Source organism: Mirounga angustirostris, unplaced genomic scaffold (genome assembly GCF_029215605.1).
Source record: "Mirounga angustirostris isolate CCGP_5_RB_7025 unplaced genomic scaffold, mMirAng1.0.hap1 SCAF_9, whole genome shotgun sequence".
In the NCBI taxonomy this organism is placed as follows: Eukaryota; Metazoa; Chordata; class Mammalia; order Carnivora; family Phocidae; genus Mirounga; species Mirounga angustirostris.
The window spans coordinates 3420595-3435400 of NW_026991717.1; the positions used below are offsets into that span (position 1 = coordinate 3420595).

At 46.5% G+C, this 14806-nt stretch overlaps 1 protein-coding gene across 9 annotated transcripts in view; it reads right to left on the bottom strand.

Annotated features, from left to right (window-relative positions):
* The window catches only part of ADAMTSL3 (ADAMTS like 3), a 372820-nt gene that overhangs the window by 62288 nt on the left and 295726 nt on the right, over nucleotides 1–14806 (bottom strand). For all 9 annotated transcript variants that reach the window (XR_010404803.1, XR_010404802.1, XR_010404804.1 and 6 more), the window contains exon 21: nucleotides 2034–3105. Coding sequence is in view for 6 of the 9 variants with exons in the window: in XM_064569802.1 (XP_064425872.1) it covers nucleotides 2034–3105 (1072 nt within the window). In the remaining 3 variants the exon portion in view is untranslated. The remainder of the gene's footprint in view (nucleotides 1–2033; nucleotides 3106–14806) is intronic.

Consider the following 14806-nt stretch of genomic DNA (forward strand, 5'->3'; position numbering starts at 1 on the left):
ATAAATAGATATGTTAAGTGTTTTATGTTTTAATTTCTAATATGGTAAATATCGATAGCTATAACTCACATTAACGAAAGCTCTTTAGGCTTCTCAGGGAAGATTTTAAAGTTTTTTGGTTTAAAAGGGTCCTAAGGTCAAAAGTTTTGCGAACTGCTAAGCTAGTTGATCTGGGAGGCTTATTCCACTGGGAAAACAACTTTACACTCTTCTGTTCAGAGTTCCGGGGCCAAAAATGAAAAAGTTAGATTTGTTCTACCTTTTCACTCTAAGGTACAGCCTAATAATTTATTATAAAAAATTTGAGTTTTGGGTGCCTGGGTGGCTCAGTTGGTTAAGTGACTGCCTTTGGCTCAGGTCATGATCCTGGAGTCCCTGGATCGAGTCCCGCATCGGGCTCCCTGCTCGGCGGGGAGTCTGCTTCTCCCTCTGACCCTCCTCCCTCTCATGTACTCTCTCTCTCTCATTCTCTCTCTCTCAAATAAATAAATAAAATCTTTAAAAAAAAAAATTTGAGTTTTACCTAGATTTCTTCTGCTGTTTCACATATTAGGCTCAAATGCACTAAAAGACATGATAAAAATAAAATTTGCATTTTTAAAGTACAATATGGTCTGCAAAGCAATTTAACATCTGCTGTTCTGTTTCTCTTAATAATCCCTAGAGGCAGCTTGGGCTCTCTGAATGCAAACTAAAAGAAAGCAAAATATCTCCAGTCCCATGTGTACAAACAGCAAGATTTAAGACACACTGAGGAATGCAAAAATGAATTAATATTTGTTAGTCCCTATTTTATGTGAAATGAATGAAATGGGCTATCTTTGTATGGGCTAATAAAAATATGACTTAATATCGTGTTGTGAGCATCTCAAAAACTTTAATCCTTATTTTTGGATTTTATGACATAACAAACTGCATGATACAGAAAAGTGCTTCAGATACTCAATCTTTCTACTAAGGCTGTTATTTGTGTGATATCTAAACATCCCTGGCGGTGTTCAGGAGATACGGTCCCTGGTTCCGGATGGCCGTGAATTAGTCTTGGGATTGTCTCTCAGTGACCTCATCAGAAAACTATTAATCTCTGCCCTGCCAACTCTCGGGGCCAACGTGAACTCCAAAGAGATACCACATCTCCCAGGTATAGAAGGGCACCGTAAATAAGTTCTGATTTGGGATTACTGCAAGGATGATTACTTTTTTGAGGCCTTATATGGATTTTATTTTTAAATAATGTTAAGTGCTCTGCAAAGAGAGAGCCTATACATGCTTAAACTCAGTCTGACTGTAGCCAGTCTTGGTAATGAAGGGGATGGTAGGGTTTAATTTTTAAAATTCCAGTGCGTATGTGAAAAACACATCCCAACTTTTTTTTTTTTTTTTTTTTAGTCTCTTTCCTAAAGAATCCTATTGGAAACACATTCTCAGGAGAAGGAATTTGAAAGTCTTTTCAAGAAAACTGGAATGCCCATTAAGAAGGTATGACACACAAAAAGAGAAAGACATGTATCATATGATCTCACTGATATGAGGAATTCTTAATCGCAGGAAACAAACTGAGTGTTGTTGGAGTGGGGGGTGGGGTGGGAGGGATGGGGTGACTGGGTGATGGACACTGGGGAGGGTATATGTTCTGGTAAGCGCTGTGAATTGTGCAAGACTGTTGAATCTCAGATCTGTACCTCTGAAACAAATAATGCAATATATGTTAAGAAAAAAAAAAGAAGAAGAAGGTAGCGGGAGGGGAAGAATGAAGGGGGGGAAATCGGAGGGGGAGACGAACCATGAGAGACGATGGACTCTGAAAAACAAACTGAGGGTTCTAGAGGGAAGGGGGTGGGAGGATGGGTTAGCCTGGTGGTGGGTATTGAGGAGGGCACATTCTGCATGGAGCACTGGGTGTTATGCACAAACAATGAATCATGGAACACTTCATCTAAAACTAATGATGTAATGTATGGGGATTAACATAAGAATAAAAAAAAAAAAAAGAAGGTATGACACAGTGAACTCTGTATTCTGCTGTTACTTACTTTTCTGAGGGTTGCAACAAGGCCCCATCCTTGGTCCATGTATACGTGGCCTGACTGGGGGTAACGAGCTCACACAGTATATTGATGACCTCTGTCCTTTTTGTAATGTACACTGTATTTCCAATCCTTGAAGTTATTGTTTTATTAAACGAAATCGAGGTGGGCTGGCTTTGCCTCATGAGAACAGGTCCCTTCGGCTTGAAGTTCAGCTTGCCTGAGCTCTCCACATCCGAGCTTTGAGGCATCCTTCTCGCTCCCCCACTCAGCTGTGCAGTGGGAGGCACCCCTTCCTGGATGCCCCTCCATGGCGCGCGGGCTGGCTGCACCTTGGCTAACTCGGCCACCAGCTGATAGATCACCTGGGACGCGAGGTCATCACTGACCTCTCCGGTTTCCATGAGCTGACTCATGTTTCCGATCAGCTCATCGAACTGGGCCGTATCCATGCTGTATGCTCCGTGTTTAACCGCAGCTTCAAACTGCTTGTTCTTAAACTCCCAGGAGCTGGTGTGGCCTGCAGAATTCCCGCACGGGCCCAGCAGAGCCCTCAAGAAAGGCTGCTTAGCAATTTGGCCGTCCTCCGGATGAAGCTCATTTTTGTTACCCCATAGCTGCCTCATTTTCTGCCACGTGGCTCCCAAGCTATTGGCTTCCTTGGGGTCCATCCCCGGGTACTCCCGCACGTGCTCCCCGAGCACCGGGGGCGCAATGAGCCGGTTGTCCGTGCCGATGAGCTTGAGAACCGCGGTTTCCTGCGCGGAGCCGGCCACACAGCGGTACGTGCCGATATCCGGGGCCGCAAGGCTGTGGATTTTTAGGGAGCCCGACTTGGTGATGCCAAGCCGTTTGGAGTTCTGCAGACAATGGCCATCCTTCTCCCACTGAATCAGGGATTTCTGGAATCGTCGTACTGGGCATTTGATAATCACCGATGTGTTGGGCAGCAAATAGGCTCTGCCACCCACGGTTAGGTTAATGCGCTTCTCTTCCCTTGTCTGAATGTAGACCCTCTGGACACCAAGGATCTGGGGCCCCTGCTCCCCAGGTTTTGTCTTCGGCTCTGGTTTGATTTCTGCAGGGGAAAAAAGGAAGAAAATACGAACAAATATCTCAATAATATAAGCTTTCTGACAGTAGTCTTCCAAGGCTGATGCAAGTCAACAAATGTGTATTTTTTTCCTCTTTTAAAACAGCTGACAATACATACAATGGAATATTACTCAGCCACCAGGAAGGATGAATACCTACAATTGACATCAACATGGGTGGAACTAGAGGGTATTATGCTGAGTGAAATAAACCAGAGAAAAACGATTCTCATATGGTTTTTCACTCATGCAGAATATAAGAAATAGCACAGAGGATCATAGGGGAAGGGAGGGAAATTGAATGGGAAGAAATCAGAGTGGGAGCCAAACCATGAGAGACTCTGGACTCCGGGAAACAAACGGAGGGTTGTGGAAAGGGAGATGGGTGGGGGGATGTGGCAACTGGGTGGTGGGCATTAAGGAGGGCATGTGATGTGTTGAGCACTGGGTGTTACAGGCAACTCATGAATCACTGAACACTACATCTGAAATTAATGATGTACTATATGGTGGCTAATTGAATTTAAATTTAAAAAAAGGAGAAAAACAGCTGACAATGAAACGATAAATAACGTTATGCCATATATCCACAGACCGAGGTAAATTTCACAACTATCTAGTACTTCAGCAGCGAAGAATGGAAATTTGAATGAATGGCATAAAATGTATAAATTATTTTGCAAAGCCCTGGTTTGGGGAGATGTGAGGTGAAGGGTTTGTATTAGTAAGGGGGTATCTGATATTTCAGACCTCCACCACGCACGTTCTAACCACTGCCTAACCGTAACGTGCCTGTACTCTGGGGTAGAGGCCCCAAATATCAGACACCCCCTTACTGATACGGCTCGGCCAGAGGCACATCAGCCCTGCAGGAGAAAGCAGGAGTGGGGAAGTGAGCGAATGCATCTGAAGGATCTGGAGGTGAGGATGAGGTGGCTAAAGGTAGCAGATAAGTGGAGCAAGTCAGTCAAAGCAGCAGGGCCTGAAGAAGCACGTGAGCTCAGAAGAAAAGGGAGAACAGGCACTTTGAAACCAAACAAACCTGAGGCTGGATCTTAGCTCTGCCCCTCGGACAAGTCACCTGATCTCTCTCTGCGCCTCAGTTTTCCCACCTGAAATTCGGGTGACGCTAGTGTGAAAGTTTGGTGGGACATTTATACCAAATGCACGGCACAGTAGTGGGCACATGATACATTCTCATGCACGACCGCGGTGACCCCGAGAGCTGACAGAGGGCAGTCCAAGAGAGAGTGAGAGAAGTGAGAGGTGGGGCTGGCTCTAGCTTGTTCCTGGACGCGGGCTCTAGTGAATGGCCTCAGCCCAAAGAGGCTACACCTTAGGTCTCTCCTTCGGAAGAGGAACCTGCCGGAAGGTCTTGCTGTGTCCCGGGGTGATTCTGAAGGGAGGGAGGCACAGTGTGGGTGGAAACCTGGTTCCTCTTTGATGATACCCTTAGGTCCATAGGGACATGGAGGACCTAGAAGCAGCAGGGCATGATAGAAGAGAGACTGGACTCCTATGGAACGTATTGCTAGACAGAAGGTCATGGGATCAGGGGCCTCATTACCTTGGAGGATCCCGGCTATAGGTCCTCTGGGTTGAAGCACTTGCAGGGATACACCAGGAGAAGAATCAGACTGAGTTTCCAATTAGACGGCCCTCTCAGGCCCGAGGCAGTAGGTATGGTGGGTCTACTGACACCCTGTTTTTCCACAATAACTCCTGGAGTCCTCTTGGGTGGCTCATGAGCCCCATAGGGTCTAGCTGCTTGCTGGGGTGCGGTGGTACCGTGCATTCAGGAAAACAACAGGGGTGAACCCATAATCTCTACAGTAGGTGTTCTTGGTGAAGGACATGCATAATGAGTTTGTGTGCAGATCCCGCAGAGGTGGGATTGGTAGGTCAGGACTATTGTCCTGGGTTCTGCCCTTGGATGTTCCTCGGCTCATCTCTAAGTGGAGCTGGACGACCTGCCACACACACGCACCTCCCTGTTGGATACAGTCTCTGCGGAGGATGCCAAGCTCACCCCCACCAGCCGAGGCATAAAGATTTTCTTTCAGTTGGCCAGCATAGGATGTTGAACATACTGTTGCATGTTCAAAAGCAGGAAGAAAATGTATGGATTCGTTGGTAAATGCACAGTTTATCCATTATTATAAGCAGAGATGCCATCCAAAATACTTAGCAATGTGCACAGCAAGGGTGTGCAGACAGAGGCTATTTACCAACATTTGGGAAGTATGTCCGTATTTTTTTTCTTTTTGAGAGAGAGAGAGAGAATCTTAAGCAGGCTCCACACTGATGCAGGGCTCCATCTCACAACCCTGAGATCATGACCTGAGCTGAAATCAAGAGTCCGATGCTTAACCGATAAGCCATCCAGGTGCCCCAACTATGTCCATATGTTAACAACCAGTATGCGGAGGTTCAATATAAACTAAAGTCTCAAATTTCGCTGCCTGTTAGAAGCACCTGCATTATTATTTGTTCATCTCAATGCCCTAGGTCCCATCCCCAGAAATTGTGCTTATGGGGTGCAGCCTGGGCACTGAAATTTGGTTAAGATCTCCGGGTGCCTGCAATGTGCAGCAAAGTTTGGGAACCCCTGCCCCCAAGCGTCCCTCTGGATTAAACCAAGGCAGCAGAGAAAGGTGTTCCTGACCCCATTTCTTTTACTGAAAGGCAACATGATGGGATGTCGTCAATCAAGAGAGAAGGGAGGATAAGAAATCAGCATCTGTCTTCTCTGTGCAAACCCTACCAAAGTCTGTACGGCATGTGGTGTCTTCTGGAAGGTGTCTTCCTCAACCTCAGGGATCATCATACCCTGAGTAATTAGCTCATTTCCTATCCAATGCATGCTGAACCATGTCCCCACTGACCAGGCTGCTTCTTCAAGATCACTGTCGTGTTGGCAAGTTTAGAGCCTAATCTGTGCCCACACATAAGAGGAGTGTACAATTCAAGACAGAATCACGTATTCGCCTCGTTTGTTTTCCTTTCTTGTTCCTTACCTACTTGTAATTTTACGTACCTGGTTGCATCTTGTGAATGCTCCTAAGTGGCCGGTCACTGTCACAAGGCAGGGTATGTATGCCCAAGTGTACACGTACATGCGTGAGCACAGTATCTACACAGATGTGTGCACATCTCCCTATACAGAGTTCTCACGATTATTTATAAGGATCTATTTGAACACCCTGTCTGGTCCTTGGTCCCTCGGTGTCAGACAACGGAAAGAAGGATAACTTCAAATCACAGCACCAACTGGGCCAAACTCAGGTTTTTGAACTCGTGCAACTGAGGCATGTGAGGAGACAGGCTCTTTCAGGTAGCCATGACGCGAAGGATGAGGTCACAGCTGGAATGTTCCTGCACTTAACCGGGATGTGGAAGCCCACGTGGGCAATGCAGTACACCGGTCTAGCTGAGTGGTTCAGGCTGGGGATGATCTGAGGCCAGGATAGGCCCACACAGCATCCCGATGCCCTAGAAGCAGCCACGGACGTGGGTTCTAATTAACTTAAGTCCCCTGGTAGCTAGATGTTCCTCAGTTAAGCCCGAGGCTTAAACTAGATGGGGCCCTGACTCCATCCAAGGCAGCCTGGGGAATCTAAAGGTGATGGGAAGTATTCAGCCCTGGCGAGGAAGCTGCCCAAGGGGCTGGGCGAGCCACATGAGAGGCCATCTGCTCCCTCTGGCTGCATGCCCATTCATTGGAAGGTCAGCCCTGTGACCCTGGCTGGCTCCGTTCCCAGCCCTGCTTTCGCAAGTGCTCATGCTGGGTCCAGAGCAGGTGAGCTAACAGGTGTGCCTGGGGAGTGATCTGGGATTCAGGCTCTGCCAGGCTGCCGGGTTCCACAGCTTGGACCAATTCTTCTCTTGGGACTCCTGTGGGCTCCTTTAGAGAAGTGCCTGGAGCATGACATCACTGGACACAGTTCTTAGGCAAGAACTGGTCTGGTTTTGGGTGACTGCCTCCTTCTGCCCCTAGACCATGCCCCCAGACTACAACACTGGCTAAGCCTGATCAGGGAGGGCATCATCTACTGTGCAGAGAGTGGTCAAGTCCCTATGGCATCCTCCTGAAGGGGCCGCGGGCCTGTTCAAGGGTACCGCCCCATCCCTCCACCTCTCCCGCTGCGCTGGATGTGAGAAATGCCACATCTTCTGGCTTTTCTAGAAAACGCAAAGATCTCTCTTCTAGAGGTCTTCCTCCTGGGCCTCTGTGCCAGCCTGCCCTACCCAACGGAGGTCAGCCCTGGGAACCTGGGGCTGTTTACTGCGATTGCGTCTCAGCTCCTTGCTTGTTCGTGTCCTGCCTTAATTCTAGTCCTGTCCCTGCCATAACTCTAAGCCTTGGTGCCAGGCCAGCTTCCTGCCCCAAGCCATCTGGGCTGGATATTTACACTTGGTCTTGCCAGCATGGGCCTCCAGCCACGCCCGAACGGGCTTCAGTGGCGATGCGGCCGCTAAGCCTTCCTAGAACCCGGCTGCACACAGCTGCGATGCCAGCACCATCAGAACCCACCCCTGAGTGTGGCTGCTGGGCTGGCACGGGCCCCCAAGCCCTCCACTAGCACTGAAGAGCTGGCAAGCTCATCTGGAGCTCAGTCAAGACCCTGGGCGCGTTGGACCCTCTCCAGACTCCTCTGAGGGTGGAAGCACGGCCGGGAGCCGAGAGGGGGAGGCAGGGGTGCTGCGGGTAGGACTCGCTAAATGAGCTGTGACATCCCGGCCGCCCCAGGGAAGCCGGCTACTGTAAATGCCACGTCAGCCTGACAGTGGCTTCTGTTTATTGCCTCTCGGGCACTTTCCAACCGAATGCCTTAGCGCTCCTGCTCGCAGCTCCCCGCTAAATGCTCTCTGGGAAAGGCCACCCGTGGTCCGTCCCCTCTAGTGACAAATACAAAGTCTCCCTTCCAAGTTCTTACGTGGCCATTCTAGGACACGCGGCACCTTTAAGCACTCACTTCTCGAAGAAGTCCCTCCGCTCAAGTGTGCTACCCCTCACCGGGTCCCTTCCAGCCACTGCCCCCTGCGCTCAGCTACTTTCTCTTCGTGCTCTGACCTTCTCCTCGGATGACCTTGCAGGTGTAATGAGCAGCTCGGAGCTGTCTAGCTTATCTGGTCTACTTGCTCTGCTCTGGTCTATCAGTTCCGGTCTATTAGTCTATTTATCTAGCCTAGTTTATCTGGTCTAGTTTACCTGGTCTAGTTTATGAAGTCTAATTTATCTATCTAGTTCACCCAGTCTAGTTTAGTCGAATTTATCTAGTCTAGTTTATCTGCCTAGTTTATTTAGTCTGTTTATCTGTCTAGGTTACCTGGACTAGTTTATCATTCTAGTTTACCTGGTCCAGTTTACCTGGCCTAGTTTATCGACTCTAGTTTATCTGTCTAGATTATCTGGTCTAGTTTATCTGCCTAGTTTATCTAGTCTAGTTTATCTGTCTAGATAATCTGGCCTAGTTTATCTGTCTAGATTATCTGGTCTAGTTTATCAGTATAGTTTATCATTCTAGTTTACCTGGTCTAGTTTATCTGTGTAGTTTATCTGGTCTAGTTTATCAGGTCTAGTTTACCTGGTCCAGTTTATCTGGCCTAGTTTATCTAGTTTAGTTTATCTGGTCTAGTTTACCTGGTCCAGTTTATCTGGCCTAGATTATCGAGTCTAGTTTATCTGTCTAGATTATCTGGTCTAGTTTATCTTATCTAGTTAATCTGGTCCAGTTTATCTTATCTAGTTTATCAATCTAGTTTACCAGGTCCAGCTTATCTGGCCTAGTTTATCTAGTCTAGATTATCTGGTCTAGTTTATCTTATCTAGTTAATCTGGTCTAGTTTATCTTATCTAGTTTATCAGTCTAGTTTATCTGGTCCAGTTTACCTGGTCCAGTTTATCTGGCCTAGTTTATCTAGTTTAGTTTATCTCGTCTAGTTTACCTGGTCTAATCTATCTTGTCTAGTTTTCCTGGTCCAGTTTACCAAGTCAAGTTTATCTGTCTAGTTTATTTGATCCAGTTTATCTAGTCCACTTTACCTGGTCCAGTTTATCTGGCCTAGTTTATCTAGTCTAGTTTATCTGTCTAGTTTACCTGGTCTAGTTTATTAAGTCTAATTTATCTGTCTAGTTTATCTAGTTTATCTGATCTGATCAAATTTATCAAGTCTAGTTTATCAGGTCTAATTTATCTGTGTAGTTTATCTAGTCTAGTTTATCTGTCTAGTTTAGTCTACTTTAACTGCCTAGTTTATCTAGTCTGTTTATCTGTCTAGTTTACCTGGACTAGTTTATCATTCTAGTTTATCTGTCTGGATTACCTGGTCTAGTTTATCAGGTCTAGTTTATCTAGTCTAGTTTATCTGTCTAGTTTATCTGTCTAGCCTGGACCTCTCTCTGGGGCTCCAGACCTAATTATCCACTGCTTATCTGAAATCTCTTCTTGGCACTTCAAGTTTAAAATATTATAATCTAAACACATTATGTCTGCCTCCCCTCCCATCCCACGTATCCTCCTCTTCCGGTATTCCCTCAATTAATGGCATCACTTTCTCCCAATTACCCCAAGCCAGAAAGCAGAAAGTCATCATGATTCCTCCCTGTCCAGTGGTGTGCTGGCCCTACCTCTCACTGGCTCTCAGGTCAGTGAGATTGTGAGTACCTGTCCCCAACTGTGCATTCAACCATGTCACATGGGTCACCTGAAGCTGGCCATGATGGGAGTACTTACACCACAGAAATCAGCAAAGATGACAAATAGTAGCTGCCCTCCCTCCTCACCACCCCTCTACCCCAGAGCTGGTTGTTAAGCACTTACAAGTACACCCCGTCCCTGTCCCTTAGCTCCCAGCTCCAGCTACTTAGGCGGGATATCCGAACCATTGTGAGAATCCACCGCCATGCTCTCTCACCTAGATATGGCCACAGCCCCTTACCCAGACTCCCAGCCCGCACCCTTGTATTTATCCAATGTATCTTATAGCTGTCAGAGCAAGTACACCAAAATAAAATCTGACTATGTCATCTCCTTCTTGGATAAAATCTAAACCCCTTAACATGGAGTCCTAATATCCTCTACAGCTAAATTCTCAAGCTTTCTCTTTTGTCATAAACTTGAACCTATGTTCTAATCCTGTGGCATTTCTGGCGGTTTCCCCAGATAGAGGACTCCATTTGACACCCTCTACCTTTGTCCACATTGCCCTCTTCTCCCAGATTCCCGTGTCCTCCTCCACGTGAGCCTGGAGAATGGACACTTATCTTCCAGAACTCTGCCCAGGGGATCCTCCTCTGAAACTTTTCCTGACCTCCCCCTCCCCCAGTGGCATCGGCCACTGCCATCTGCATCCTATCATGGCACCCATGGCACTTACTATTCTCGTTTGTTTATATATATTTCTCTCCCATTGAATTCTGAGATCTTAGAAACAAGAGAATGCATCTTTTCCGTTTTGTATCATAACACCTAAAACATATAGCACTTGATGAATGACTGCAGAAAGAATTAATACGGGAATAGTATCATCTGACACTGAAAACTAAGTATGTCTAGGAAAGAGATTGTCTCTACCCTTAGGGCACAGCATAGCATCTAGTAGAGAGTAGTCTTACTCTTTATTGAATGAATAAATGAATGAATGACTGAGTGTATGCCCTTGGATGCTGGACAAATGATACAATCCCAAGAGGGGTGCTGCCAAGGTGGGCCTGTGCCCCCCCAGGTTTCCAAGGGCTGCAGCTATGTCGGGGGGGGGGTGTCACTGGAAGCTGAGAAGCTACAGGGAGAGTGGAGGCAGGGGGGCTATATTCTCTCCTGAAGTCCAAAGTGTGTGTAGGAGGTGGGAGAGCTAACGAGGCAGATACGGGGTTGGAACCAAGAGGGAGACCAAGAGCTTCAGAGAAGTGAGTGTGTTCGAGATAACCCTGGCAAGGGGATGAGGAATATCTTTTCTTGACATTTCAATCACATAGTGCATGCCTGGGTGCCTCCCCTCCCTCAACCATCTTGATCTCGGTACTTTGACAAAAAATAATAATTCTTTACCAAAACTCGGGAAACCTAAAAGACTAGGGCTATAATTTAAAAAATCTAAAATCAAACACTACATTTCTGTTATTTTTTTTTTTCTTCAGATCCCTAATTAGAAACCACAACAGGTAGGGATGCCTGGGTGGCAGAGTCGGTTGAGTGTCCAACTCTTGGTTTAGGCTCAGGTCTGATCTCAGGGTCATGAGATCAAGGCCTACGTCGGACTCCGCACTCAGCATGGAGTCTGCTTCTGCTTCTCTCCCTCTCCCTCTACCATTCCCCCTGTGCGTTCACTTGCTCTCTCTCTCAAATAAATCTTAAAAACAAACAAACAAAAAGCCAAGACAGATAGACTTCTAACAGCAATATGAGGACAATCCAAGTCTGACGTATTTGAAAAGCATTTCTATGGGTATAAGTCACTGTGATAAGCACTTCTGGGGCCTATGTGGAGGAAAGTCCAGGGCGACTGTGAACCTACCCCATACAAGCCCCTGCCCTCGTGGGACAGAAGGTGCAGCACAAGTCGCTCTAGGCCATTTTAGTCTATCTTGAAGTTCTACTAGGAATTAAAAGGATGGCATTAAAAATAACTAATATTTTTGAGGCTTTAGCACAGACCTGGCATTGTTTCTAAGCATTTTATAGGTATTATTTCTCAGAACAATCCTATGAGGTAGATACAATGACTATTCCCATTTTACAGAGGAGAAAACTGAGGCTGGCAGAGGTTAAGTAACTTGCCCTATGTCACAGGATGAGGGATTGGAACAACTGGGATTGTAACTCAAGTGAGTTAGCTTAACCACAAGGTTATATTACCTTCCAGAGATTAATACAACCAAGAAAGATTATTGGGGACTCAGGAAACAAACTGAGGATTGCTGGAGTGGGGGATGGGCGGGGAGACATGGGGTGGCTGGGTGATAGACACTGGGGAGGGTATGTGCTCTGGTAAGCGCTGTGAATTGTGCAAGACTGTTGAATCTCAGATCTGTACCTCTGAAACAAATAATGCAATATATGTTAAGGAAAAAAAAAAAGAAGAAGAAGATAGCAGGAGGAGAAGAATGAAGGGGGGGGAAATCGGAGGGGGAGACGAACCATGAGAGACGGTGGACTCCGAAAAACAAACTGAGGGTTCCAGAGGGGAGGGGGTGGGAGGATGGGTTAGCCTGGTGATGGGTATTAAGGAGGGCACATTCTGCATGGAGCACTGGGTGTTATGCACAAACAATGAATCATGGAACATGACATCTAAAACTAATGATGTAATGTATGGGGATTAACATAACAATAAAAAATTAAAAAAAAAAAAAACCTCAATGAGATACCACCTCACACCAGTCAGAATGGCTAAAATTAACAAGTCAGGAAATGACAGATGTTGGCGGGGATGCGGAGAAAGGGGAACCCTCCTACACTGTTGGTGGGAATGCAAGCTGGTGCAGCCACTCTGGAAAACAGTATGGAGGTTCCTCAAAAAGTTGAAAATAGAGCTACCATATGACCCAGCAATTGCACTACTGGGTATTTACCCCAAAGATACAAAAGTAGGGATCCGAAAGGGTACGTGCACCCCGATGTTTATAGCAGCAATGTCCACAATAGCCAAACTGTGGAAAGAGCCAAGATGTCCATCGACAGATGAATGGATAAAGAAGAGGTGGTATATATATACAATGGAATATTATGCAGCCAGCAAAAGGAATGAGATCTTGCCATTTGCAACGACGTGGATGGAACTGGAGGGTATTATGTTGAGCGAAATAAGTCAAACAGAGAAAGACATGTATCATATGACCTCATTGATATGAGGAATTCTTAATCTCAGGAAACAAGCTGAGGGTTGCTGGAGTGGGGGGGTGGGGTGGGAGGGATGGGGTGACTGGGTGATGGACACTGGGGAGGGTGTGTGCTCTGGTAAGTGCTGTGAATTGTGCAAGACTGTTGAATCTCAGATCTGTACCTCTGAAACGAATAATGCAATATATGTTAAGGAAAAAAAGAAAAGAAGGTAGCAGGAGGGGAAGAATGAAGGGGGGGAAATTGGAGGGGTAGATGAACTATGAGAGATGATGGACTCTGAAAAACAAACTGAGGGTTCTAGAGGGGAAGGGGGTGGGAGGATGGGTTAGCCTGGTGATGGGTATTGAGGAGGGCACGTTCTGCATGGAGCACTGGGTGTTATGCACAAACAATGAATCATGGAACACTACATCAAAAACTAATGATGTAATGTACGGTGATTAACAGAACAATAAAAAATTTTTTAAAAAAGAAAGATTATTGGGGAAAGCAGGGTTAGTGCTGGTCTTTCAGGAATAAGAAGAACGTCAGTCACTAGATATGGCGGGAGAAAGAATTCAAGAGGGGGTCAACGTCTGCCGTTGGGGAAGGCAGGGAATGGAGGGGAGACTCAGGCAGGGGTAGAACTGGACCATGTGGTGCTCAAGACACCTCTCCCGCCCGCCCTCCACCCCACTCTGCATCAAAATGGTCAAAATGAAGACCAGCAAAATTCACTCCTCCAAAGAGGATGGGTTTTACTTAAACCTGAGGCACCAGTGAGAACACTTATCTAGAAGTGGAGGCTTAAGAGCACAAGATCACAGCACAAGTGGACTTGGTCTTTCTTGTGTTCAGACTCCCTTCAATAATGCAGGGGTCAGGCCCACAACAAAGACCATACATTTCCAGTCTGGAGAGCAGATGGGGCAGGCAGAATTGAGGTGAAGGGGAAAAGAAAGTCAGAGGACATTATGCTATATAGGCCTTGATAGTCCCAGTGGAATAAAAGACAAGTGCACCAACAGAGAGAGGGAATCACTGGGTGTTATATGCAAACAATGAATCGTGGAACACTACTTCAAAAACTAATGATGTACTGCATGGTGACTAACATAACATAATAAAATTAAATTTTAAAAAAAACAGAGAAAGGGAATCAGAGCTACTATGGGATAGACAGCTACTATGGTGAATTTTTAGGGGATTCTTAGGAAATAGGGAAAAACACACAATACCCAGGTAAGTCAGATAGCATGAATACGAAGGACGTCTAATCAGCATGGTGATATTATTTACTTCAGTGAATCCTAGTAGCTCAGGCCAGGGAACCAAAACCCAAACAAATATCACCTGAAAAGTAATACCAGCTTTGAAGTGAGCAGGTGATCAAGGCAGGGGTTGAAGGACGGGCAAGAATATCTACAGCGAGGCTTTCACCAAACAAGAGGAGCGAGATGGGGGTGGGGGAGGGAGAGCAGGAAGCTACTTCTGAGGGCCATGTCTGAGCAAGCGTAAGGGGTGACCATGCCAGGGTGATGGGGCAGGGGTCAGGGAAGTCAACGATGGTAGGAAATAGGGATATCGGGGTGTTAGAAAGTTCAAGGACACGGATGTTGGTTGTCGGCAAGGAAGAATGGGCCTGGTGGTAGTGCGTGCTGGGAAAAGGCAGCTGGTGTCTGTAGGTCTGCATGTGATGCACTAGAAGGTGTACGGAGGGCAGTGTTAGTACTGAATGCATGACAGTGGCAGGGAAATGGTGCGAGACAGCAGGGGTCCAGAGGATGGGTGAATGCCATGCGTGTCCCTTGGCTCTGCGATACGGTGGTGGGGAGAAGAGGATGCCACATCACAGTGCAAA